The following is a 25269-nucleotide window of genomic DNA, read 5'->3' on the forward strand; positions in this document are numbered from 1 at the left end:
TGGCAATGGAAGGTAGCTGCTGCTGGGCAAAGGCTTCTCTCGGGGACGATGGCCACACGGTAAAGACTGTACGGTTCGGTAGAAATGACGAAGAACCACCAAATCCTACTTGAAATGAGTAGATTTTACAGGATCCAAATTCAGTAGAGCTTTTTTATAGAAGCAGATGACAAGATAATGTTTACTAAATACTAGCTGCCAAAAGCAGTCAACAAGCCAACACAGATGCGTAATAAACCCTCTCAGCACTGCAGTATCCAGGCATGAGGATCTCAAGTGCTAAAGTTTAAGGAACAATTGTACTGGAAACAGAACCTCCAGCCTCAGGAATAACACAGCAGCCTCCTCCCAACACCTAGAAATGATTCAAACTCCTCCCCAAAAAAGCGGAAAAATTGCAAATCCTTTTTCTTTTAATTTTTGGGTTGTTTTTTTTTTTTTTTTTATTTTTTTTGGTGGAACCGGGGATTGAACTCAGGCCCTGCACTTGCCAGGGAAGCTTTGCTGATAGGCTGCAAAGAGAATGTCGTAGTTCTTTTTTGTTTTCTTTTTTTTTAGACGGGTTTTTCTGTATTTCAGGTTGGCTTTGAACTCAGCGATCCTCCTGCCTCAGCCTCCTAAGTACTGGGATTACCAACATGTGCTACCATGCCCATCTCAATTCTTGTAACTTGGTATAAGATGATTACTAGCAAATACAAAACAAGCAAAAGGGAAAAATGAAGGAAAAAAATAAAAACACCAAGATGTTGATATAAAAAACTTCAATGGGTACAACTACATGGTACAATTAAACATTCCTCCACATTTAATTCAGAACTGGCACCGACATCACAAGGAAATGTGAGGCTCGGAACATTAAAATCTGGGAAGCCGAGCTTAAACTCAATTTGTCTCCAGGTCCACACATACCAGCAGGCCAGGGGTCAGCCTGAAGCCAGAGCAAATTAGACATTTGTTTTCAGGGAGGGAATTGTGGTTTTCCAGCCAAAGAATTCAGGCCCTCCTTATTAAAATGGTAGAAATAAATTAAAGAAAAGCCCTGGCCCTTCCTCCTGGGAGAGGACTCATTCCCACTGGCATCTGGCTATCTGCGCAGACACTTACACCACAAACCAACTTACACACACACTGCGGGGCAGGGAGGCCTCACAGCAAGTAAGACTCAGCCCTCACGGAGTGTGTAAGTATGTTACAGATGTCAAGCCAGGCTGTGGTGTGGCAAGCCTGTGATTCCAGCACTGGAGGCTGGGGCAGGAGGACTGCCACAAATTCAAGGCCTACTTAGTCTACACAGTGAGTTCAAGGCCAGCCTAAACTATATAGTCAAGAGAAAAAAGATTTGGAAAACAGCCAGAGGGCTGGGTATGTGGTCATAGCACCCACCTCCCATGCAGAGGTCCTAAGTTGGCTCTCCAGCACCATAAAAATAAAAAATAAAAAGCAGCCAGAGGACAGAGTGATAAATCTGCCTATGAAGGTGGACTGCAGGTGGGGCAGGGCTATAAGATAAAAATTAGGGAAGATGAAGGCAATGAAACTCTCCCTATAAGAAATCCCAGGCTTGAGGTTATACCTAGAGCTTCTCAACTACTTGCTAAAGTCAAGCCAACAGAGCCAGGCATGGTGGCACACACCTGGAATCCCAGTCCTCAGGAGTCTGACACAGGAGGATCGCCCAAGTTTGAAGCCAACCTGGCTACATAGTGAGTTCAAGGCCAGCCTGAGCTGCAATGGGAGATTCTGTCAAAAAAAAAAAAAAAAAAGAAAGAAAGAAAGAAAGAAAGAAAAGAAAAGAAAAAAGAAAAGAGCAAAGCAAAGCAAAGCAAAGCAAGCAAAAAACAGCTGGGAAGAAATGAAGAAAGTGCAATACAGTGGTACCTCTGGGCACGAACTTCATGTGCTCACTTTGGCAGCACTTACACTCAGTGCATGGCCTTAATTCTTTCCATGAGTCCATTCACAAACCAAACTAGACGAGAAGAACCAAGTCAAACTGAATGGTTAGGAACTCAAGGCTGACCTCACGGGGAAATTTAATTTGGTTCTTCTCCAATTTGGTTTGTGACCAGAATCATGGAAAGCGTTAATTTCGTGAACCGAGACACCACTGTATCTCTTCATGATCCACTCAAAGGCAGACTACAACAAAACACCCCAGCATTCCACAATGGCCACTGAGGCCTCTCTCCACACAGCCACAGGGCGTTGTCAGGGGCTCCAAGAAGCTGTGCCCATCCTCCATCCTGGCATCTCCCCTTCTGGTCTCCAGCCCAGGACCTCTGTGGGTGGTTCACTACTCCCTGCACCAGCCTGCCTGCCCCAAACCCAGATGCGTGGTCACTTAGGTAACTGGGGCTGAGGTTCACAGCTTGAATTCACCAAATGGGGCTGGCCAGACAGCTCAGTGGACTAAAGTGCCTGCTTAGGCAGAGTGCAGGGACTAGAGTTCGATCCCCAGCACCACAAGCACCACAAGCTGTGCCGGCCCCACCCCTTGGGCAAGCTGAGACAGTGAGATTGGGCGTGGTGGCACGTACCTGTAATCCTAGCACTTAGGAGGCTGAAAACAGGAAATCACTACAAGTCTAATCTACGTATTAAGACCCTGCAGACCCTGTACTCAATACATAAAAATAAAAAAATAAAAAAAATCACCACGTGAAAGGCTACTCACCTCTCTCCGCTCAGAAGGGCACACAAATGTAATTGTCACTGCAGGGTTGTGACCGTCACAGAAGTCTGGCTTTCCTGGCCCTTCCTTCACATAAGTCAGGACAAGTCTGCAGGATCCACCGGGAGAAAGAATATTTTAAAAGTGTCAAGTACATGTGAATTAATGCAATGCCTGAGCAGTCAGCACATTCACACAGAGGGAAAGTAACAGAAGAAACAAACTATAAAAGGAACTAGAAGATAAAATAACTATTTCCACTGTGGGGTATTAGACACTCAAAAGTAAACTGCAATAAGCACTATTGTTAAAACCAAAATAAAACATATAAACTGAAAATACTGGAAGAGCTGTTTGAATAATAGCACATTTTTTGTAAGTGGCCTAACCAAAACTGAGCACAACCAAGCAGGTCAAGTGGCTACAAAGCTTTTGGCCCACAAGGATGCACAATCTCCATTTTCCCCGGGTACTAAGGACTGAACCCAGGGCTTTTGCACTGATTTGCATCCCCAGCCCTGTCCCTAAATCGCCCAGGGAGGGCTTGAAGCTGCGCTTCTCCTGCCTTAGGCTGCCAGACTGCTGGGATTACAAGCATGAGCTACCATGCCTAGCTTTCTATGAACAACAATGCTTTTTACCCTAAAGCCAGGCCAACATACCTGTCCAGCAGCCACCACCAGCACTCCCCCAGTGCCCAGCCCTGCACAGAGGGCTCCTGTCCTCACAAAGGAATATGCCCTCAGATTCCATGCATGGCTACAAAAGCGCTGAAAACAGATGACCTAACTACGAAGCTTCTGCACAGCGCCCTCATTTCACCAAATCCTTGCCAGCCCACCCAGGATGCAGAACCAACGATTTGTTACTTCAGGCACTTTCCCTCCCTGTCATACGGTGATGCCCTAAGCCTTACAACCTCGGCTATAACACTTCAAAGAGGTTAATATGAGAAAACGAGGTCAGATGTGCGGGCCCTAATCCAATACTCTTGGTATCCCTGTCCAAAGAGCAGTCAAGAACACAGAGAGGGAGGAGCATGGTGGGGCACAGGGACAAGACGGCAGGCTCTAAAGACAAGGAGACAAGGAGAAAGGACGCCAGAGAAACCAACCATGCTAACACCTTAGCCCTGGGCTGCTGGCTTTTAGACTAAGAGGGAAAAAATTGTTGTTTCACCCACTTGGTCTGTGGTTTCTTATGACAAGCTGAGCAAATTCATACAGAAAATTCTCAACATTAGCCAATCTAGGTGATATGCTAGTATTTTCTATGGATAGAAATGCCATTCCTACAATCACCCTAGTTTTAGATACACTACTGGCTCCAGAACAGAGCCAGGAGAAACCAGGAGTCTATCAAAAGCCCTCAGTATGGAGAGAAAATCAAAATCCCTGATCTATGTTCAGGATATAGTCACATGTAACATGTTGGAGAAAAACACAGTCCTGATCTGGTTGATACTTCGTGTCAGCTTGAGAAGTCTAGAAGCTTACCTAATCGGCAGCTCTACGTGCCCTTACCACTCTAGGATGCTATTCACTGTGTCAACTTGGGAAGATTAGAATTTTAACTAAGTGACTCACTAGGGGCCAGGATCCTCACTTTGCAAACATCCTGAGTCTATGCAAGCCAGCATGGAGATGCTGTGAGTATTACACCCTCCAAAGGACGGGTAGCTTGGTTACAATATAAAGGAGAAAAAGATGCTTGCTCCCCCGCTTCTGTTCTTGCCGCTTTTCACTGCTGTCTGCTGCCCTGCACTGTTGCCCCTCACCTCGCCACTCTGCCTTGGTGCCAGCTGATTACAGACTGAAACCTCCCCAAACTGTGAGCTAAATAAACCTTTCCTTCCTTAATTCTGGCAAGGAGAGAAAAGTAACTGCATACTACCAAGGTCACAGGGTCTGTTCTACAGTGCTCTGCGAGGCTCCACAATCAAGACACAAAGCCCATCCAAGCGCAGGTGCGAACAGCACAACTTACTACCATCCTCCACTAGGAACTAGGGCACCCTTCATGCCCCAGCTAGGAGGAAATCCTGGAAGGACTGGCTAAATGCTTCCCATCTCTTGCCTCTGAAGAACAGACAGTTATATATACAAAATTAACTTTATGGATGATAAGAGAAGGAAAAATATGAGCAAGCACCTTGAGGTAGGTATGCTCTCATGGAGCAACACAGGGATGCGCTACAGAATAGACCATGACAGGTATTGTTACTGCTGTAAAAAACATGTGGAGCAGGGTGTGGTGCCAGGTGCCCATAATCCCGGCACTCTGGGAAGCTGAGGCATGAGGATCACAAGTTAAAACCCAGCCTGGGCAATTTAGTAACTTAGCAAAACCTTGCCACAAAATAAGAAACAAAAAAGGCGGGAGGTGGAACTCAACAAGAAGGGCCTGGCTTCAATCTTAAATACTGGAAGAGAGGGGAGGAGGTAGGAAGGAAGGGAGGAATGGAGGGATGGAAAGGGTAAGGGAGGCAGGCAGGCCAGCCGGCCAGGGTGCGTGGCTCACAAAGGGAATGGGCAACAACCAACCAGCTGCTGTGATCCAGCAGGGCCCACATATCTTGTGCCTGTGAAGGAGCGAAAGTGCAGGCCCATCCCAAGTCTGCAGGCAAGGGCTGCCTCTGCCACTCATTAAAGATCAGCTGCTTGTAAGAAATAAAATGCAAGCTGCTGCAGAGGCAGCGCACTGACCTGTCATTGCTTGCTAGCTTCAGCCCCTCCTTGGGCTGGCCAACATCGAACACCTGGGTCCCTCGCAGCAAGCAGGCAGCAGTCCCCACTGGACAGGAACGCAGCTGTGGATTTAAGTCCCGCAGGGAGTCTGTAACACATCACACGCTCTGTTAAGGCAGATGAAGGGTCAGAAGTGGCGCTTGAAGCACAGTAAGATCCAGAGGCCCTGTTAAGTAAAGCCTCCATCCGCTGTAGTTCTGAGAGCGTGGGCCGGCCAGCCATCTGGCCACATGAGGATCAGGAGCAGGAATGCTGCACTCTGCATGCAGACGGGGCCACAAACAGGGACTGCTGCACCATTTGTACTTTACAGAATGCGCCCAAACTCTCCTAGAAGCCTAACCTCAGCATTCTCCTCTTTCAAACTAAAAGAAAAACTAGAAATGCAAACACCCAACAGGACTGAAAAGATTTGATCAGTGGAAAGAACCAGACAGTCAGATCAACCCCCTCCCCGCGTTTGACAACAGATTGGTCCAGCTGCCAGGGTGTGGCTCAAAGACTGAGGACAGATGATCAGAAGTTATGCAGCCAAGGCACGCTGGGCATAAGGGACTACAGCAGGCTGGCTTTGATGACCAGGTGTATGTCTCCAGACCTGCAGAGCTGTCAGCACCTCTGGCATGGTGGCCACTGCCAGGCTTCCTCCACACTCTGCATCTTCTCCTTGACCAAAGATTCCCAGGGAGCAGGACTGTGGTATGCCGAAAGGCTGTCATCCACCCCTTTAAAGCAGCATGCAGCACTTAGGTATGGTCCACACACACTATCTACCATGAGCGATGGATTCAGAGCACCTCCCCAAACCTGACCTGTTTTACAGGTCCATGGGGTAGAGGGTCACCTGCCTCCTGCCGCAGCGAGTCACTGGTTAACACACAAGGAATCAAACTGTCCAAAGAGGGTGCTATCACAGAGTCTCACTTGATAGCCATTTTATTCCAACACAGATGTGTGCTGTCCCCAGGGTACTGCCCCCAGCTGGATCACCTGGACACCAGAGAGCCAAGTGCTGAATATACAAGATAATACACACACAGAGTGACAAATCTAAAACTATTCATGAGGGTTTGAGGGTACCATTGGCAGTCTGATGCTCAGGGCAATTTCCTGACGATGGAGAATGAGCCACAGGGATACAGACCAACAGACAACACACGGCAAGCCGCAACCATCTAAGAACAAAGTCACCAAAATCTATCCAAGTTGCCAGTGAACTAGAAAAATAACTGTCATAAGAAAATATCCAGTGAATTCAGATGATCCCCAAAAAGATAAAGAACGAGAAATATGTTTGCTGAATCAAGACAGCATACTGTTTCACAAGCCAAGAATCCACAAAACTCTTAACTTTATAATCAAAATGGAATTATCCATTTAGGATAAAGCTTTTTCTATCATCTTTTCCCTCAAAAGAGTAACAAGTCTGAGACAGTAAGGATAACATGATAAATGGACACAAAAGCTCTAAAATAGTCACTAGTGCCATGCATGGTGGCACAGGTCTATAATCCCAGCATTCAGGAATCTGAGGCAAGAGGAGTGCCACAAATTCAAAGCCAGTGTGAACTATCAAAAAAAGACCCTGTCTCAAAAAACAAAACAAAATTCAATCATCACTGGTCACATCTGGTAAGCCATGTGTAAAGTACATTTAATATTTTTAACTGTAGAAATAATACACGACAATTTAAAGAATCATGTACTATGCTTATTTTTAAATTATTTTTCCAAATTTTCTGGGCTTAGTGTTACATAAAGAAAACACTTGAAATGACCTTCTTATTATCTAATCAGCACAACTCAAAGCCCAGTCCCTGCTTGCACTACAGAAAACCAGCGCTGGCTGCAACACTCAGGACTCATAGCTCCCAAGGGAAGCATAAAGCTAGGAAGCCTGGGAAACTAGCAGCCAGTTTAAAGCTTCAGGGCTCTTTTTAGATAAAGGTCATTTATCTACCACCTTTGGCTATTATCCTACTGAAGATAACCATGCTTTTCGCATCTACAAAGAAAGCCCAGGGAAGAAGTATACCCAGCCTAAAATGTGTCACAACCACATACTGGAGGCCTCCACTGTCACCTCTCAGGCTCTTTTACCCAGCCTATAAACACAAAGCCAAGGGCCTGGGTCACACGCCCCAAGCTGGGCATCACTGTAAAACCCTGAGACTCAACGGTCTGGCAGGCAGAACACACAGAATGGACCAATAGCTCAGGGAGAATTTGAGGGGTCAGAGAGGAGGCAATAAGAATTTATGGAGGGGAAGGGCTGGGGTTAAACAACATCTTTTATGACAAAAGTTTTCTTAAAGGGCTTAATTGGTGTCAGAGATATCCATAATGGAATACAAAGCGGAAGGGAAAAGGCAGTGAATGAAGGCTTCAAAGCAATCCTTCACCATCCCCTCATCCCCCCCAGGCTTCTTACCTATGTCTCTACAGACATTGATGAATAGAGAAGTGTCGGGGTCGGAGTCATCTACCAAGTAGCCACCACTTATCTTGATCAGTGGATTTAAATCATGCTTCTTTAACTCTGTATCAAACACATAGCATGGCACCTAGAAAGGAGGAGAAAGACTGAGATAGCATTCATCACAGCGCAGCCAGGCGAGCCTCTAGTCAGTGTCACACAGTGCGGGTCTTCATTCCTTACAACAGCTTAACAAAGCAAGGTGGACAGTGTTTCCCTGCCTACTCACTGAGCTGTGTTTCTGGAATCATCTCACATCTGCATCACTGGTTCTTCCTCCCTACCAGATTATTTCACTCATTTACTGCAACAGCCACCATCTTACCAGTGCCCTCCCCCAAGGTCCCCTCAGCTATCATCCCAACTCTAGAATTTACAGCACAGTTAGTTCCTTGCCCTCCTCACTGTCTCCTCTCCCTCACCTCTCATTCTCTCCCATTCTCTCTTGAATCACACCAAAACAGATCACTGCCTCTCACCCGCCAAAGCCAGGCCTGCCAGGGCACCAGTGACTTCTCTACTGCCGGCCTGATGTTCATTTCTCAGCCTTTTCTGTCACCATGGCATGTCATGCTGCCAACCACAGCCTACTCCTGAAGCCCTTTCTTCTCTTTGCTTCCTGGAAACCAAAGACACTGGCTTCCTTTTGCTCCATGCCAGTTCCTTCTCAAGCTCCCGGCATATCAGACCCCTTCCCTATTTGTGTGTGCTGATCCCCTTGGTCCCTCATCAACAGCTCTGAGCAGTTGCCTACAATCCTCAAACAGATGCTGCTAGCCTTGCCTTTGCCCAGCAACTCCTGACCAGTGGAGCCACAGGAGAAGCTGAGTTTGTGAACAAAGACTCAAGAAGGAATGCTTGAAGCCAGGCATGGTGGCACACACCTATAATCCCAGATGAGGCAGGAGAATCGCTGCAAGTTTGAGACCAGCCTGGGCTACAAAGTGAGTGCAAGGCCAGCCTGAAATGCATAGCAAGACCCTGTCTCAAAAAGAAGAAAATAAAAAAGAATGCTTGGGTACAAACCCCAGTACTGATGCTTAGTATGAGCAAGAGCAAACTGAACATGTGTGGCCCCATCTCTCCAAGGGCCAAATGAGAATAACAAGTGACTACACACAGGGCTGCTGCAAGGACTGCGCTGGTGCACATAAAGCACACGTCCTGGCTGAGCCAACCCGAGCACGCTCACTGTTACTGATCACCATTATCACGTGGGCACACAAAGCATTTCATAGTTAGCACATGTAAAATGGGCCATGATTTCTCCTTGCAAATGTCCAGGCTGCCCTACACCTCTCGATCTCTCCCACTAGGGCTGCACGCTGGCTGGCAAGTCCTTCAAACGAAGTCTTGGGCCCACTCACTTCTCATTGCCTCCCCCATGCCCTCCCCTGTATGAAGCACTGTAATCTGCCTGCAAAAGTCTCTGAACTAGTCCACCCAGTTCCGGTTTACTGAATCCCTTTCCTTGCCCCTAGCCCATGTCCCCATGACCACAGGCTCAAACTTCCAAAATGAAGTCAGGGTGCCTTCTCCCCACTCAGAACAGCTCCCAATTATGCACAGAATGAAACCCACCTACGCTTCTCCCGCCCTCCAGGCCTTCTCCCTGCCACTCCTCTTGCTCCATGTGGCCGCGCCTATCTCCAGACACAGCTCCGCCCCTTGAAGCTGAGGCTCTCTCCCCCACTTCAGCCAGACCTTCAGGTGAAACGTCACCTCTCAGGCTTCTTCTGACATTCTTATCTAAAACAGTACTCTCCTGCTATCTCCACTGCCCTACACAGTCTCCAGGCTGGTGAAAATCAGATCCTGCCATCCGATGCCATTCCACACCCACCATGGAACTGTGCTCCCTGAAGACAAGGCCTGTGTCCTCACAGCTGCCTATACCAACACAGAACAATGCAGAGAATATAATGGAAACTCAGTCAATATCTGCTCTATAAAGACCAGAGGGGAGTTCTTCCTGTGATGCCTTCAGTCACCATTACCCATTCTGAATTATGACCACACTTGCATCTCCAGAAACTAAGACTTTTTAATTCTAAAAAGGCCAAGAAACCTACTGCAGGTGGCAAAACCTTGTGCTTTTTTTATTAAAATGTTTTACCTCTCTCTGAAGAAAGCATTCAAGCATAAAGACACATGCAGGGATAAAAAAAAAAAAAAAAAAGGCCAAGATCACCAAGGGAACCCCGCCTGCTGCCAAGACTATATGTGACATGCCCCAGAAATTTTATTCCAAATTAATATGGTAAAATCATCTTATGTGCCCTAAAGAATACTCTAAAAGTTCACATTCTCTGCAATCATCTCAAGGTAGTGGAACTAGGTATGGTGGTGCATTCCTAAAGCCCAGAACTAGATAATTTTTACTTTTTAAAAAAAATAATTCAGGGCCGGGGAGATGGCTCAGTAGATTAAGCACTTCCCTGGCAAGTGCAAGGATATGAGTTCAATCCCTGGTTCTGCCAAAAAAAAAAAAAAAAATTATATTTTATAAATGTTCTATATTTATTATTTTTTCATCACATTTCCTGAAACTTTATCTTTTAGGTGAATGCAACTCACAGGCCGGACTAGGTACAAAGGTTCACTGAATATTTAAGCTTTTCAATTTTTACTGAGCTCAGGCCACCAGTCATTTCTCATGCAGGAGAAGAATGATCGGGCTTCTAGCCCGGGAAGGAAGGAACTTTTTTTTTTTTTTTTTTTTGGGCAGAACTTGGGATTGAACTCAGGCCCTTGTGGTTGCCAGGCAAGTGCTTATTCTACTGAGCTAACTCCCCGGCCCCTAAGCTTTTCAATTTTTCTTAGAAAGATTCTATCAAACCAGAGGGAAGGCATTAACCCCCACCTTTACCCCAGGTCTCAGGGCAGAGACTTCAGAGAGGAGTATACCAAACACCTCACATCTCACACAGCCTCAGGGGACACAGGAGCTCTGGTCAACAAGATCCCTAAACATTCTCTTGACAGAGGAGACTGGAACCAACCCTCTGCAGAAGGAACACACACACACACACACACACACACACACACACACACAAACCAAGCCGCCCCTCCCTCCTCCCACACCCTCAAAGAAACGCAGTGACAAGCAAAGCTTGCAGCAAAAAGCCTCCACAGGTGTCCCTAATCCAGCACTTCTAAAGCTTATCCTACAGCAGCGCTGTATACACTGACTCACTGGGTGAGGATGGGAGACAGGAAGCAACTCTACAGCCAGCCAAATGGAAACAAGCCTTGGCGGAAAAGGGAGCAGGACGGTGCCTGGCAAGAGGGGAAGTTGGAGCCACACCGGAAAGAACTCGGGGTTCAGAAACTGGCTCCAGTTCCCCAGGACACCTGGAGAGCTCCAGGTCAGAAAATCTCACACCATGACCGCAGGCAACCTTGGCTATCTCACTGAGCCAGGAGTGTGCACTGGAGTGGGCAACAGAAAATCGGCCCAGACTGCTGGCGGGTGTTTCTCACTTCGTGCTGCCCCGCCCTGCACACTGGAGAAGCTGCACTGGAGAAGCCGATACCCTCACAGCCTGGGGAAGGTCATTCGCTGGCCTTTCAACACGCTGCGTACTGAATGTGCTCTGCGTTGCTCAGCATCTGTGCGTCTTCCTTGCGTACTACAGAACTCTGGCAGACCCACCAGTTCTGCAATCATTCAGCGGTGTGGGGTCAGAATATGCACATGATGTTTTAAGAAATGGTCCAATGGCATGGTGGCGCATGCCTGTGATCCCAGCACTTGGGAGGCTGAGGCAGAAGGATCACCTGGGCTACAGACTGAGTTCAAGGCCACTTGCACTACACAGACCAATCCTGCCTCAAAAAAAAAAAAAAAAAAACAGTTTTTAAAACCCTCCCAGAATCCACTGAATAAGCATTATAAAAACTCTAGTTTTCTTGGTTAAATTATTCAAAATTTGAGAACAAAACTAACAGGAAAATGAGACAAAAAACAAAGTGTAAAAATACAGATTTCTCTGACACTAATACAACCAAGATTTTTATGTATGAGTATTTTGTAAATACAGAAACCTTTCAAGTATTTTTTGTCATGCCATACCCTAAAATATGCAGTCACATCATACTGAAGACAGAAGAAAGGTCATATGCACTACTAAGATCTGCTGGGCCAGAGTGATAGCTCGGCAGTCTAAGCACCTGCATGGCAAGCACAAGGACCTGGGTTCAATCCCTGGCACCAAGTGCCCCACCAGCCCTGCCCATGGGCTTGCTAAACCAGCCACCAAAACAGGGCAAGGTGGTGCATACCTGTAATCCCAGCACTGGGGAGGCTGAAACAGAAGGATTACTACAAATCTGAGCTGTGCAGTGAAACCCTGTATCAAATAAGTAAATAAAGGATTAAAAAGAAAAGTTATACATACATACAAAAAAAAAAATCTGCTAATGGTGACAGAGTAAGTTTTTAGAAGTCTTGGTACTCTATAGTTCTATGTAATTAATCTATCCTTAAGAAAGAGAAAGAGAAAGAGAAAGAGAAAGAGAAAGAGAAAGAGAAAGAGAAAGAGAAAGAGAAAAAGAAAAAGAAAAAGAAAAAGAAAAAGAAAAAGAAAAAGAGAAACCAGCTTTGGAACATGGCTATATCTCCATAGCATTAGTCTGCGGGCTCCCTGAATGCAAGAATCATTTCAGAATTTAACAACACTCTCACCGCTTCTGTCTATATTACACTCTCAATAAATGAAACTAAATGAATAAAGCCCAGCTGCAGACTGTTCCAAAAGCAATAATAACTGAGAACAAACTGCTAATATTTCTCATGCATCTTCATCAGCTTCTAGAAATTGCTACCGCTTGAGAGAAAAACAGCCTACACCTCTCCATTCCCACTGCAAAAGCTCCTTAGAATAAAGCTCAACACACGGTTCTCTTATTTGGGCTTTTTGTGACACAAGGTCTCAGGCTGCCCTTGAACCCACTGTAGAGCTTGGGCTGACTTCAAACTCATGGCAATCCTCCTGCCTCAGCCTCCCAGGTGCTGGGATTACAGGCATGCATCACCATGCCCAGCCCTTTGCCCTTCTTAAGCTACATGATATGAGGCTGCCAGAAAAATTACTGATTGCTACCATTTGATAGCTCCTAGATCCCAACAGAATCCAAACAGAAAATAGAGACCAGTGAGCAGAACCAGTTGCCTGAACAGCACACTCGCTAAGATGGGCAGGGAGTTTCGTACTTCCCCTTGACTAAGGAAAGCGCAGCAGCAGAGCAACTCAAAGGGTCAGGCTGCAGATGGGGGGCGTCATTAATCACCAAGGGTGGCTTCACCAAGAGACCCACTGTGTGTCACGGTGTCCGAAATTAATAACAATCTGTTACAGTCTCTTAAGTCACTAAAAGACAATTTTAAACATTCTCTGCACCAAGTTTCCTTAGCTCAATTTAGCTGTTCCATAATATACACATATTTCAGAACATATCTGACGGGGGTGGAGGGAGGGGGGCAAATGATTGGCTAATAAATGCCATTTAATAATACAGAGAGAGAGTAAGTTGCAGCAATAGTAACCTTGCCTCCGAAGTGAACTGGCCACACAGTTAAAGGGCAGGGACTCCGGGCCTGGACTAAAAATGTATGTGAAAGCCACACTAAGGCTGAGAGGAGGGATTCCACAATGCAAGCAGGCAGAGGAGCGAGCTACCAGAGGGGCCCTACCCCAGGTGGGAAGCCAGGTGCTGAGGAAGGTCTGCGATGGCATTCCTACATGCAGCAACACTCCAAACCCAGGCCCCATGTGTTTCGTGGCCCACTGAGTTGTGTGGCACCAGAAACAGAATGAAGATGCCATATAGGGCGAGGCATTCCATTTCCAACCTAGACCCAAAATCACACCCTCTGATATTTTAAATGTCCTGTCCTAAAAATAAGAACCCGCCCAGCCAGGAAGATAGTTCAGCAGTACAGTGTCTGCCTGAAGCGCAAGGCCTGAGTTCTAAAGCTGGCACCAAAAATAAAGAAATAAAAATAATCATAAGAGCTACCCAAGAAGCCAAGTATGGTGGCACATGCCTTCAATTCCAGCACCTGGGAGGCTGAGACTGGAGGATCACTGTGAGTTCAAGGCCAGCCTGGGCCACATAATGAGCTCAAGACCAGCCTGGACTATACAGTGAGACCCTGTCTCAAGAAGGAAAAAAAAGATAAATTTTAACATGGTCTCTCTGTTCATCAAATGTATCTTGAAAATTACAAATGATCTGCACAGCACAAAACTGAAACCAATATCTCAAACCTTAGACTTTTCTGTAGATTTGGGATAGACTTCATAATTATATAAAGTCCTTGGTTACCTCTTTATTTGCTATGAATATGTCCTTCCTGCAGGCTGCAGATGTTCTCCACTCAAAGTAATGAACACACTCTGTGGCAGTTACAAATTCCGGAGTTCCCTATTGAACAACAACAAAAAAAAGGTTACCACGCCAAATACCATACAAGTTTCTCTTCTAAAGTTAGAACATAGTAAAGGCTACTGAAAACAGAGCAGCAGGAAGAAGGGAACAGAACCACATTAGTTAAACGAGGTCATCATCAAGATGTTCTCAAACCAAAATCTTGGAGACAAGATTCCTGAAATCCTGCTGGAATTGGAGTAGCTAGTCCAAATCTGCTCTACTGCCCCAACTATGCAAATACAGCAAACTCACAGGAAGTAAGCCATGGAAATCATCATTTCAAGCTGCAAATGTTCTCTGTGCCAAATACTCACAAAATCAAGGCCAGCAAGTGTGACCTCATCTTCCCGTGCAGAGGCCCTGCAAGGAGCCCAGCTGCAGCTGAGGGGGCCTCCCAGGACCAGGCCCCCCAAGGCAGCACCGCCAGCCAGACAGGACCAGGCCGACTCCAGCCTGGCCAGACGCCGCAGCTCGGGAGGCCACGGCGCAGCGGGAATTAACCTCTACAGCCCCATCTGCACATCCAAGGAGCTCACAATGTTCCACATGGAGAACACAGAATTGTGAAAGGAAACGAAGGTACAACAGCAGCTAGCACCTTCTGTAACAAAAATCTTTCGTGTTTCATGCTACAACAAACAGATTCTTTTAAGATCTCAATGTGAGTATTTAGTGCAACTGACAGGCTGACCCACGATGAACAATACTGTTCTGTTTTCAAACATTTTCAGGTGAAATGTGGGCCTGAAGATGCAACAATCACCGCAACAAATTCTAAATGATTTCTTTTTTTTTTTTTTTTTGGGTCTGTCTTTTTGAGACAGGGTCTCACTATGCAGTTCAGGCTGGCTTTGAGCTAACTTTGTAGGCTAGGCTGGCCTCAATTCCACAATGATCCTCTTGCCTCAGCCTCCCGAGTGCTAGGATTACAGGCCTGCACCACCACGTCTGGCCCCTCTAACGGGTACTTTAAAATTATTTGTAGCCGTGAGTTTCACTTTCTAAACACCTGATTTCTTTCTCTAATTCAAGAACAGTCACAGAATGTATGTATCAGTTGCTTCTCAATTCCTAGCTAGCAATTATTTACCACAAGTCTCTTTCTAAAAGCTGAAGATTTGCCAGGCACAATAGTACACACTTGGAATTCCAGCACTCAGGAGGCTGAGGCAGGAGGATCAGTGAGTTTAAGACCAACCTGAATTACAAAATGAAACCCTGTTTGAAATAAATACATACAAGGGCCTGGGAGATAGCTCAGTGGTATAAACACCTGCCTAGCAAGTGTAAGGTCCCAAGTTCAATCCCTGGTATCAAAAATACATACATACATACATACATAAATACATACTAAAGATTAAAATCATCAAGTGATAGATAAACAATACAGTAAAACCAAACATCGTGTTTTACACAATTATGTCCTAACCAGGTAATATATCTAAAAAGCTTGGAAATTCCATTGCCTGTGGCCAGGCCTTCTCTAAAGAGATGACGGTCTCTCTGATATAATGAAAATAAGGAAGGAAATTTTTTTTTTTTTTTTTTTTTTTTTTGGTACCAGGAATCGAAATCCAGGCCCTATGTTTGCCAGGCAGGCATTGTGCCACTGAGCTATAACCCAGGCCCCTGGAGATATATATTGTTTTCTCCAGGGGTCTGGATTATAGCGATATATATATATATATAATTTTATAGCCACAAATTCAAGCCCAGCCCAGCTACATACATAACAAGACTTTGTCTCAAAATAAACACACAAAAAAAAAGATTTTAACATTGAACACACTGCAATAAAACGCATCAAATGAAAGGCTGAGCCAGGCATGGTGGTGCATGGTTGTAATCTTAGCACTCAAGAGACTGAAGCAAGAGGATCGTTGAGAGTTCCAGACCAGCCTGGGCTACAAAGTGAGCTCAAGGCCAGCCTGAGCTACAGAGCGAGACCCTGTCTCAAAAGGACAACAATAAAATAAAAGGCTAAGTGAAAAAGTTTAAGTAGAAAAAGTTAAGTAGAATAAGCCCTTGCCCAGCAAGTGCAAGGTCCTGAGTTCAATCCCCAGTACCACAAAACATAAATAAATCAATCAAAGTGCTTTTAAATTTTAACTGCACTCAACTGTGACTCAGGTTTCATTCAAAGTTGTTATTTGGGGATTTATTCAAAATTTGGGATTTATTTTTTTAAAAGGTCTGAGATTTATTTACTAGTCCTTGATGTCGATGGCAATTTGGTTGGTGTGTTTTTCCTTGTGTGTATTCCATGTCACTTATTCCTCCTGGAGCACCAAGAAAGCCCAAAGCACACACATGAACAAAAGACATACATGACAGGAATGTGTGGGCTCACCAGGGTTTTCCCACACAGGAATGTGATGCTGCTCTGGACTGTATGCTGCGCGTGTTGCTGCTGACAGCTCGAGGTCGTGTTGAATTCCACAAGTGATCTGGTTGCACTTTTCAAAAGAGAGTCACCTATTTAAAGAGGAAACAGAGGGAACAGGCTGCAGAATATACCAAACCATGCATCTATCCCCAAAGACAAGATAACTTAAAGCGGTGCCATAGTTTACCCAAAAGGCTACCAACTTCCAACATGGTCCCTACCTCAGAACCACCCACCTCACGGGCAGTGCCGCCAGCAGCGGCTGCTCCAGCCACACTGACCTTAAGTCCTCTCTCCCTTCCCCAACACTGAGAACCTCAGGGAGCTATACAACACCTAAGTCTACTTCAGACCCACCACATTTCTCCATCTCTACCCCGCTGACCCACTATTACCTCTCCTGTGTTCCAGTCACAGTTTTCTAATTGCTCACCATACCCCACCCTGGACTTGTCCCTCACCTCACCCTTCCCATTTGCACCAGTGTGATCTTTCAAATCAAAATCATTTGATATAATTCAGCTACTGCAAACTTTTACTGTCTCATCACACATGCCCTAAAACCAAAATTCTACAGCCACAAGTAAGATGACTGCATCCACTGGAGATATTAGTGTAATGACTGAGAATGAAAAGTCTATAAAAAACAATGTAGGACTGCAGATATAGCTCAATAACACAGCACCAGCATGCCTGGCAAGCATGAGGTTGAGTTAGACTCCTAGCACCTAAGGGTCAGAAGTGGAGGTGCACACCCAGAACTCAGCCACAGCACGCAGAAGGTTAAGACAAGAAGATCACAAATTGAAGCTAGGCATGCTGGTGTGCACCTGCAATCCCCGCACTTGGGGGGCTGAGGCAGCAGGCCAGACCTGGGCTACAGAGTGAAAAGTTTGAGGCCCGCACAGGCAACTTAGTGAAACCTTAAAATTAAAAATAAAAAGGGCTGGCAGCCGAGCATGGTAGCACATTCCTATAATCCCAGCACTCAGGAGGGTAAGGAAGGAAGAACACTGAGTTCAAGACCAACCTGGCCTACAAAGTGAGCTCAAGGCCAGCCTGAACTGCACCACAAGACCCTGTCTCAAGAAGACAAAAGAAAGAAAGAAAACAATGACTGGAAAGTAGCTCAGCGCTAGTTTAATACTAGGGGGAAAAAATTAGTATGAGGGTTGATGTAGGAATAAATTCAGACTCAAACAGAGATCAACAGTACACAAGAAAAAGCACGGACACTTGTATATCAAATGACAGACCACTGCTGAATATAGTAAAGGACACTGGAAACAAAATGGTTACTCACATGGAAAAAATTAAAACTAATCCCTATCTAGCACTGAATAAAATGGATTAAAGATACAAGCAACAAAAACCAAAGTTTAAAACTTGGCAAAAAATACTTTAGAAAAAAAAAAATACTTTAGGATATCAATAACATCTATACAACTGCATAAAAATTAAGGACAAACTTTTTCTAAATACAGGTAATAAATAACGTATTGCCTTTTATGAGAGCATACACAGCCTGCTAAAGAAGAAAAAGAAAAAACTCCACTTAGTTACATATTGTATGTTTTTATATCAAAGAACAAGAGAAAATTCTAGAAGTTCCAGAGAGGAAGCACAGGTCATATCCAGTAGGTAACCCAATGTAAAATAGGCAACACACAATCAAACATAAAAAATACTACCTCAATAAATGTGAAAATATTGGTGTCCAAGAAATAGTAGATATACCATTTTCAGCTCTTCAGCAGACAGAAATACAATACTACGTATAGGAAATAAAGAGCAGGGCTCTAAACTGCTAGTGGAGTGCAAGTTGGTGCAACCACTATTTAAGCCAGGAGGATATTCTGTCCTGAAATTGGACATTTATTCACTCTATTTCATTCTCAGGTATCAGACACACCAGGTAACACCACACTAGCCATAACAAATGACATTGAAGGAACACCTAATGCTTCCATGATACCAAAGAGCCAGTCAATCCCCAGTTCTGCAAAAAAGAAAGAAAGAAAGAAAGAAAGAAAGAAAGAAAGAAAGAAAGAAAGAAAGAAAAAAAGCCAAAACACAACCCTAAGGCCCAGCTGTCTGATTCCACACTCACCTGAGGTCTGGGTGGGGGAGGAGCAAGGGAGGGGGGAGGGGCAGAGAGGGGGAGAGGCAGCAAATGGGGAGGGCCAGGGGGCCAGGTCCAGGGCTCCTGCCCCACAGTGCGAAGCTCACAGGACATCGGTTCTACCTGGTGCCTGCATTCATGCACAGGTCTGCAGGGTCTGTTCTTCTCTGCCTAAAGGATCTAGGATCTTGTCCAAAATCTTTTTCCTGCCCAGCTCAGCCAAAAGGGTGCAGAAATCCTGCCTAAGCCACTGGGCAGTGGCTCCAGGGTGCAGCAACCACACGTGGGGGGAGGCAAGAGGCGGGCTTAGGGCTGGAGCTAAGACCTGGCCTGCCAGTGGGTGGGATTTCCTTGCTCCCAGTGACCTCACAGGGGAGCCAGGTCTGCTGCAGATGACAACAGCAGTGGGAAGCAGAGCACTGGGTACAGAATAGGAAGTGACTCAGAAAGCTGCTGGTCACAGACCACCACCTCGGGATCCCTTGGATGCTAGGATGGGGGGGTGCCTTATGTGGGATTGCACTCCGGCTCTTCACATGGAGCTACATCCCCAGCACATTTTCTGAGGGAGTAGGTGGGGGTTAGATCTCACTAAAACTTATGGTCCTCTTGCCTCAGCCTCCCAGAGGGCAGGGATTAGACTACTTCTAAACTAGTTCTTGAGTTCCCCTAGTCCTACTGGGAGCTCTGGTTTTTATGGTTCATTTCTTGCTTCTTACCAAGTACCTAAGTTGGTTTCCCAGCTGCCTTCTCCAACCCCCACAGACCTCCACCCTTTTCTCTTGTGAGCTTTACACCTAGCTGATGTGACCCATGACCCTCAAAACACAGTGCCCAGTAAGCACCCAACCCCCTGCTGGCCTGTCAGCACTCTGCGCCACACACCCTCCAGCAAGCTACTTATCTCTTAGGCTTCTGTCCTTCCATTTATAAAATGAGGGAAATGAAATCACCTACTTCAAAAGGCTGTTCAATGAATTCAATATTTTACTTAGTCATGTAAGACCTGGCATAAAAGTACACAACAAATTTAGTTATTTTTATTGTGCTCATAAACTAGCAAAATTAGATTTGATTCACAGTTATCTGTGGGCTAACACTGTCACTATCACTCACACAATTTGCTTTAAATTGAAGAAAAGGGGCCATTACCACCAGGGATCGTCATCACTCTGGAGAGTCTGAAGCTCTGTGGAAGGTGTCTGTCACTGTGTCTAAGAATAAAGACTAGAAAGTGCTGCTTTATATCATCACCAACTTAACTGGTAACTCAACTTTCACTCCTCTGGCTACACCAGCCACTCCCCTGGACAACCTTTCTTAATCCTCTGGGGCCAGCTTTCCACAAACACCTTCTATCACTCACTTCCCATATCATTTAAAGATTACCATCTTAAAGAATCTGTAATAGACCTACAACCTCCCAGAAAACCTCAACCCTCCTGCCTGGCTTTCAAAGCCTACAGAACTGGTCCAACTCTGTTAAGATGCACATGCCTGTAGTCCCAAGCACTCAGGGGGCTGGCTGTGGGTTCAAGGCCAGCCTGAGCCGCATAGTAAAACTGCCTCAAAAAGACAGAGGAAGAAAAAAAAAAAAAGTCAGGCTTCCAAAACATCTTCCTAGTGTTGTGACCCCTCTGCATCTGTGTCTGCCTAAGGCTATCTTATGCCACCACAAACTACAAGACATACCTGCATCACCCAAAAATAATAGACTCTTGATTCATAATAAAATGAAGTGGAAAACTTTCTTCCCTCTCTGAATACCTAAATAACACTGACCAAGTTCAGTGTGGCCTGTCTCTGAACTGTCAAAAGATCATAAGGAAATTTAGCCATTTCATCTGCAAGATGTTTACATACGTTGCCAAATTATAAAACATGTCTGAACCACCCTGTGCTTTCCCACATCTCCATCCTGGGCCTCAAATCCCTCACCAGTCTTCTCAGAATACATAGTCTCCTTTTGGAGAGAGAAAACAATCAAATAGGAGTTGGGCCTCTCTGTACAGAGCCAGCATTTCCTTAACCCTTGCTCTGGGCATGTCTTCTAAAAAACCCTTTTAATTGTGTGAAGGAATTTCTACTCAAAATGACATACCCAGTTGCCACAGTTAGCTTCCCTTCCAAACCCAACCACCACCTAGGAGCCGCTTCCGGCTGCCTCCCCCATCCCAGATGCACTCACACGCTATCTCCACTTCACCACTGGCCATTAATATCAAATCTGGCGTTCAACCTGCCTTGACCAAAGATTCACTGCAGACACCCTGCTGCCCAAGCCAGGGCCCTGCATGTTCTCCTGGAGGCCACCACCTTTCCTCTAGCCCCCGCGATCTGGCAGGGCTGGCTATCTGCTGAACCCGCAATCCTCCCCCAGCAAGGGGTCCTATCCAGGAAGAAGTACATTTGGGAAGATGATATGAACCCAAGGAAACAAAGGATTGCAAATTTTTTTTATCTGTGAGTACCAGTCTCACGTCTGCTTAATTTTTTATATAAACTTAGTGCTAGCAACCATCTCAGACTGGGAGAACACATGGCCTGAGAGTCAAACCACCTCCGAAGAAAAGCTGAAAGGCACAAGGGAGATGGGCTTGGGCAGTAAAGAAACCAAAGAGGTGAGTTAAAGACAGGGTTTAAGAAAAACTTATGTCAGAAAGTAACGCCATATAGAAAACAGCTTCCTATGTTAAACGTACAGCTATGCAATCCCTCTTTAATTATTGTCTGCCTCCTATCCGTAAGGCAGAAGCAACCTAATTTTATCTCAGATTGGACATTCAAATTATCAACACTTTTAATAATTACAGCCCAACACATTACAAGCATAAGCCATTGTGTACGTAGTTATGTCCAACAGCCGCGCACATCAAGCCACCCTTGTGAAAACTGGCCTCCTGCCGCCCTCCTGCAGGACAGCCTTAGTTCTACTCACCCACTGAGTGATAGCTGTCTGTCTTCAGGTCATGCATACAGACGGCGCTGGACGGCCCACACTGGGTGACGGCCACATTTCCACAAACGTTGATTTTATAAAGCCTGTTACTTTTGGTATCAACAGCTTCCCATGTGTAACTGGAAAAGAAAAAGGAAGGAAAATAACTTGTTACCCTCTGGTTTTACAGTCAAGCCACATTTGGTCAAACTACCACAAACTATATTTAGGACACAGTTTCACTGCCAAACACACAGAAGTTAGGTATGTGGGGTTGAAAAGAAGCTGGGGCAGAAACCACTGAATCTTGCCTCACTCCAGTGAAATCTGTTCTGAAGCCACCTCCAGGACTTTACCAGTCTCCAAAGACTTAGATTTTATCATTAATCAGAATAATTGCTGGAGTCATACTGAGTATGAAAAAGTAGCCTTTCCAATCCCTCCAAAATGCTGAAAAGCTAAAGGATTGTTGTAACTCTAGCTTTTACTTTCGGCCACAGCCCGGACGGATCTGAACAACACCGGGAAGCAGTGCGGGAGAGAACCAACATGAGTCCCATCAGGCGACCTCTATTTCAGGCTAGCGCGCTCCACGCAGCAGCACTGGCATCTGTTCAACCTCTGCGGGACAGCCAGAATCGGCCTGCATGCCTGGAACAAATGGGTGGCCTACAGTCTGTCCCACTGACCTCAGCTTGCTACTCCTCCCTGGGAGGCAGAAGTGAAATGGGAAGCGTTTCCTCAGCAAGGGTAGAAAGAGAAGAGGGGACACAACTTAAAAGTTCCTTGCAGAATACAGGGAAAACCTGTTTAACTTTGGGCAGAACTGCTGAACAGAGGGGAGAGGGGTTAAGCCAGACTTGCTCAGGAGGGGACCACCCTGGCTTAAGGTCCAGGCTGAGCTGGAGGGGAAGGGAAGGGGTAGGGAGCCCACCATCTCCAACTTAACTCCTTGTATGCCCCTTCTGTATTCTTTTTACAAGAAAAAACACTCCTCTGGGACCAGGGAGATGGCTCAGTAAGGGCCTGAGTACAATCCCCGGTTCTGCCAAAAAAAAAAGAAAAGAAAAAACACTCCTATATGCTGAGTTGTAACAGGCTCAAGTCACCAACTTCTGACACTGCCAGTCCTATGCATAACCCACTTCTATTATGGACTGCTGGACCGTACTGGATTATTTTGCTGAATTCACATACCTATAATATTTAAATGACAATGGAAAACCCATCTCTGACAAAACTAAACAAAAAAAGGGGATACAAATGAAGGACTATTTTGTATCTGCATATTCAAAATAGGATAGATATACAGCTACATTCTCTTAATTCAATGAACAGAAAGATTTGTACTAACAGTGTTCGTGGACAGGATATTATGTCTGCATCTTGTACTATGAATAACCACTAAGAAGACAACAATATGCAATGTATTAATTACTGAAACTGTCCTACAAATCGGTTTTGAAACTATCTCATTGCTATTTGTTTCTCAATAAAATTATTTTAAAAAAGAAAAAAGAAAAAACACTCCTCACAGCAACTGCCTGAGCTGCCAGAGCTTCCCAACCCTGGGCACTTGGCAAAGACTCAGCATACAACCACCAGCTGACCACTGAGCCACAGAGGAGCCACACAGCCCTTCTAGGGTCACTGGCAGCCAGTGCACCACACGTCTTCCTGAAGCTTAAACCAAGAAGCCAAGGGCACAAGCACGCCTCAGCGCTCAAGCAGCAGGACAGGTCCCCAGGCAAGCTGTAGCTTCCTACCTGCTACAGACCTGAAGAACAGGTTGTTAGGTGCCTGGCCTAAGGGTGACATAGGCTTTAGATCAGACACTGCCAGACTCAGCTTCTTCCTCAGTAACAGATTAGCCATCTCCTGAGCTAGGCGCTCAGAAGAACATACCCTAAGAGCTACCAGGCCAAAGAAAACCACCCTTGTTTCCTCTGCTCTTCATTAACCCCTGTGCATCTGTTTCACAAGTATTTCCTGAGTACTTCCTGGGGAAGGTCGGGGAAGAACAGCAATGAAGCACAGACCAAAGGCTGCAGCTCTTGGAGTGCATATTCCTGCAGGAAGCATGGAAAGTACACAAGAAAACACAGTAACTCCACCACAAAACAGGTGATCTGGCAGGACACGGAGGGAAAAGACTGCATAGTTACTTTCAATTGTGCCAGTTTCTAAGACGGTATCTACCCTGAGACTGGACTGACAAATAAGGGGCCAGGAACTTGGGGACCAACAAGGTTGAGGAACGCAACAGAAGACTATTCCAAGCAGACAACTAGCCCTAGCGATGTCCTGATGTCGGGTAGACTTGGCACACTCATGGAAAAGACCAGCAACACAGCTAGAGTCACACAGGCTAGGACAGCAGCAGGGGACAAGACCAGAGAGGGAGGTGATCCAGAGCATGGTCACTCAAGTCAGGCAGGTGCCCTGAGAGTACAGGAAGCAGTGTGATTTTTATACTTCAAGCAAAGGAAGACCACTCAGTACTATCGTCCCTTAAAAAGTTAAGCTAGATGGGCTGGTGAGATGGCTCAGTGGTCTAAAGCACCTACTTAGAACAAGCTTAGCAAAGCACAGGGACCTCGGTTGGATCCTCCAGCACCACATGCCAGCCAGCCCCGCCCCCTGGTGGGCTGAGCTGGCCACACACACACACACACACACACAAAAATAAATAAATAAATAAATACAATTTAAAAAAAAAAAACTTAAGGTAGAGCAGAGCAGAGGAGTGCACCCACAGCTCCCAGAGCTGTCTGTGTAATCCCAGCACTCCAAGAGACTGATGCAAGAGGATGAGAAATTCAAATCCCACCTAGACAACTGAGGGAGATCCCGTCTCAAGATAAAAAATACAAAGTGCTGGGGGCACAGCACAATGCAAGGGCCCTAACCTCAATCCTCAGCAACACACACACACACACACACACACACACACACCCCAAATAACAATAATAATAAGCTAGTGTTATTTGTGGAATAAAACTTTACTATTATTAATTATGGTTAATTACAAGCTAGGCAAGCTGGCGAAAACTTGTAGTCCCAATATCAGGGAAGCTGGGGCAAGAGGATCACCATGAGTTCAAGGCCAGCTTGTGCTACATACCAAGACCCTGTCTCAAAAAAGGAAAGGGAAAAGGGAAAAAGAGAAAAAAAAAATTCTCCCACACAAGAGCCATGACGAAGTTTTTCTGGGCTACTAACAACAAATTTAAAAGCTCCTATCATTAAAGTTCTTCACAGTTGAAGCTAGGCGTGGTGGCCCACCTTGTAATGTAGTACTTGAGAGGCTGAGGCAGGAGAATCCTTGCAAGTTTGAGACCAGCCTGGGCTATAAAGAAAGGTCAGGGGCTGGGGAAATGGCTCAGTAGAATAAGCGCTTGCCTGGCAAATGCAAGGGCCTGAGTTCAATCCCTGGTTCCGCAAAAAAAAAAAAAAAAAAAAAAGAAAAAGAAAGAAAGCAAGCACAAGGC

The 25269-nt window shown here is 45.6% G+C and overlaps 1 protein-coding gene across 1 annotated transcript in view; it reads right to left on the reverse strand.

Annotated features, from left to right (window-relative positions):
- Igf2r (insulin like growth factor 2 receptor) overlaps nt 1–25269 on the reverse strand; it is a 115739-nt gene that overhangs the window by 65769 nt on the left and 24701 nt on the right. The window contains exons 2-7 of the mRNA XM_023699344.1: nt 21779–21918; nt 16683–16807; nt 14228–14326; nt 7853–7985; nt 5380–5509; nt 2678–2783 (exon numbers count right to left, since the gene is read on the reverse strand). Coding sequence (XP_023555112.1) covers nt 2678–2783; nt 5380–5509; nt 7853–7985; nt 14228–14326; nt 16683–16807; nt 21779–21918 — 733 coding nt within the window. The remainder of the gene's footprint in view (nt 1–2677; nt 2784–5379; nt 5510–7852; nt 7986–14227; nt 14327–16682; nt 16808–21778; nt 21919–25269) is intronic.

This window comes from Octodon degus, unplaced genomic scaffold (genome assembly GCF_000260255.1).
Source record: "Octodon degus isolate 3935 unplaced genomic scaffold, OctDeg1.0 scaffold00112, whole genome shotgun sequence".
Classification (NCBI taxonomy): Eukaryota; Metazoa; Chordata; class Mammalia; order Rodentia; family Octodontidae; genus Octodon; species Octodon degus.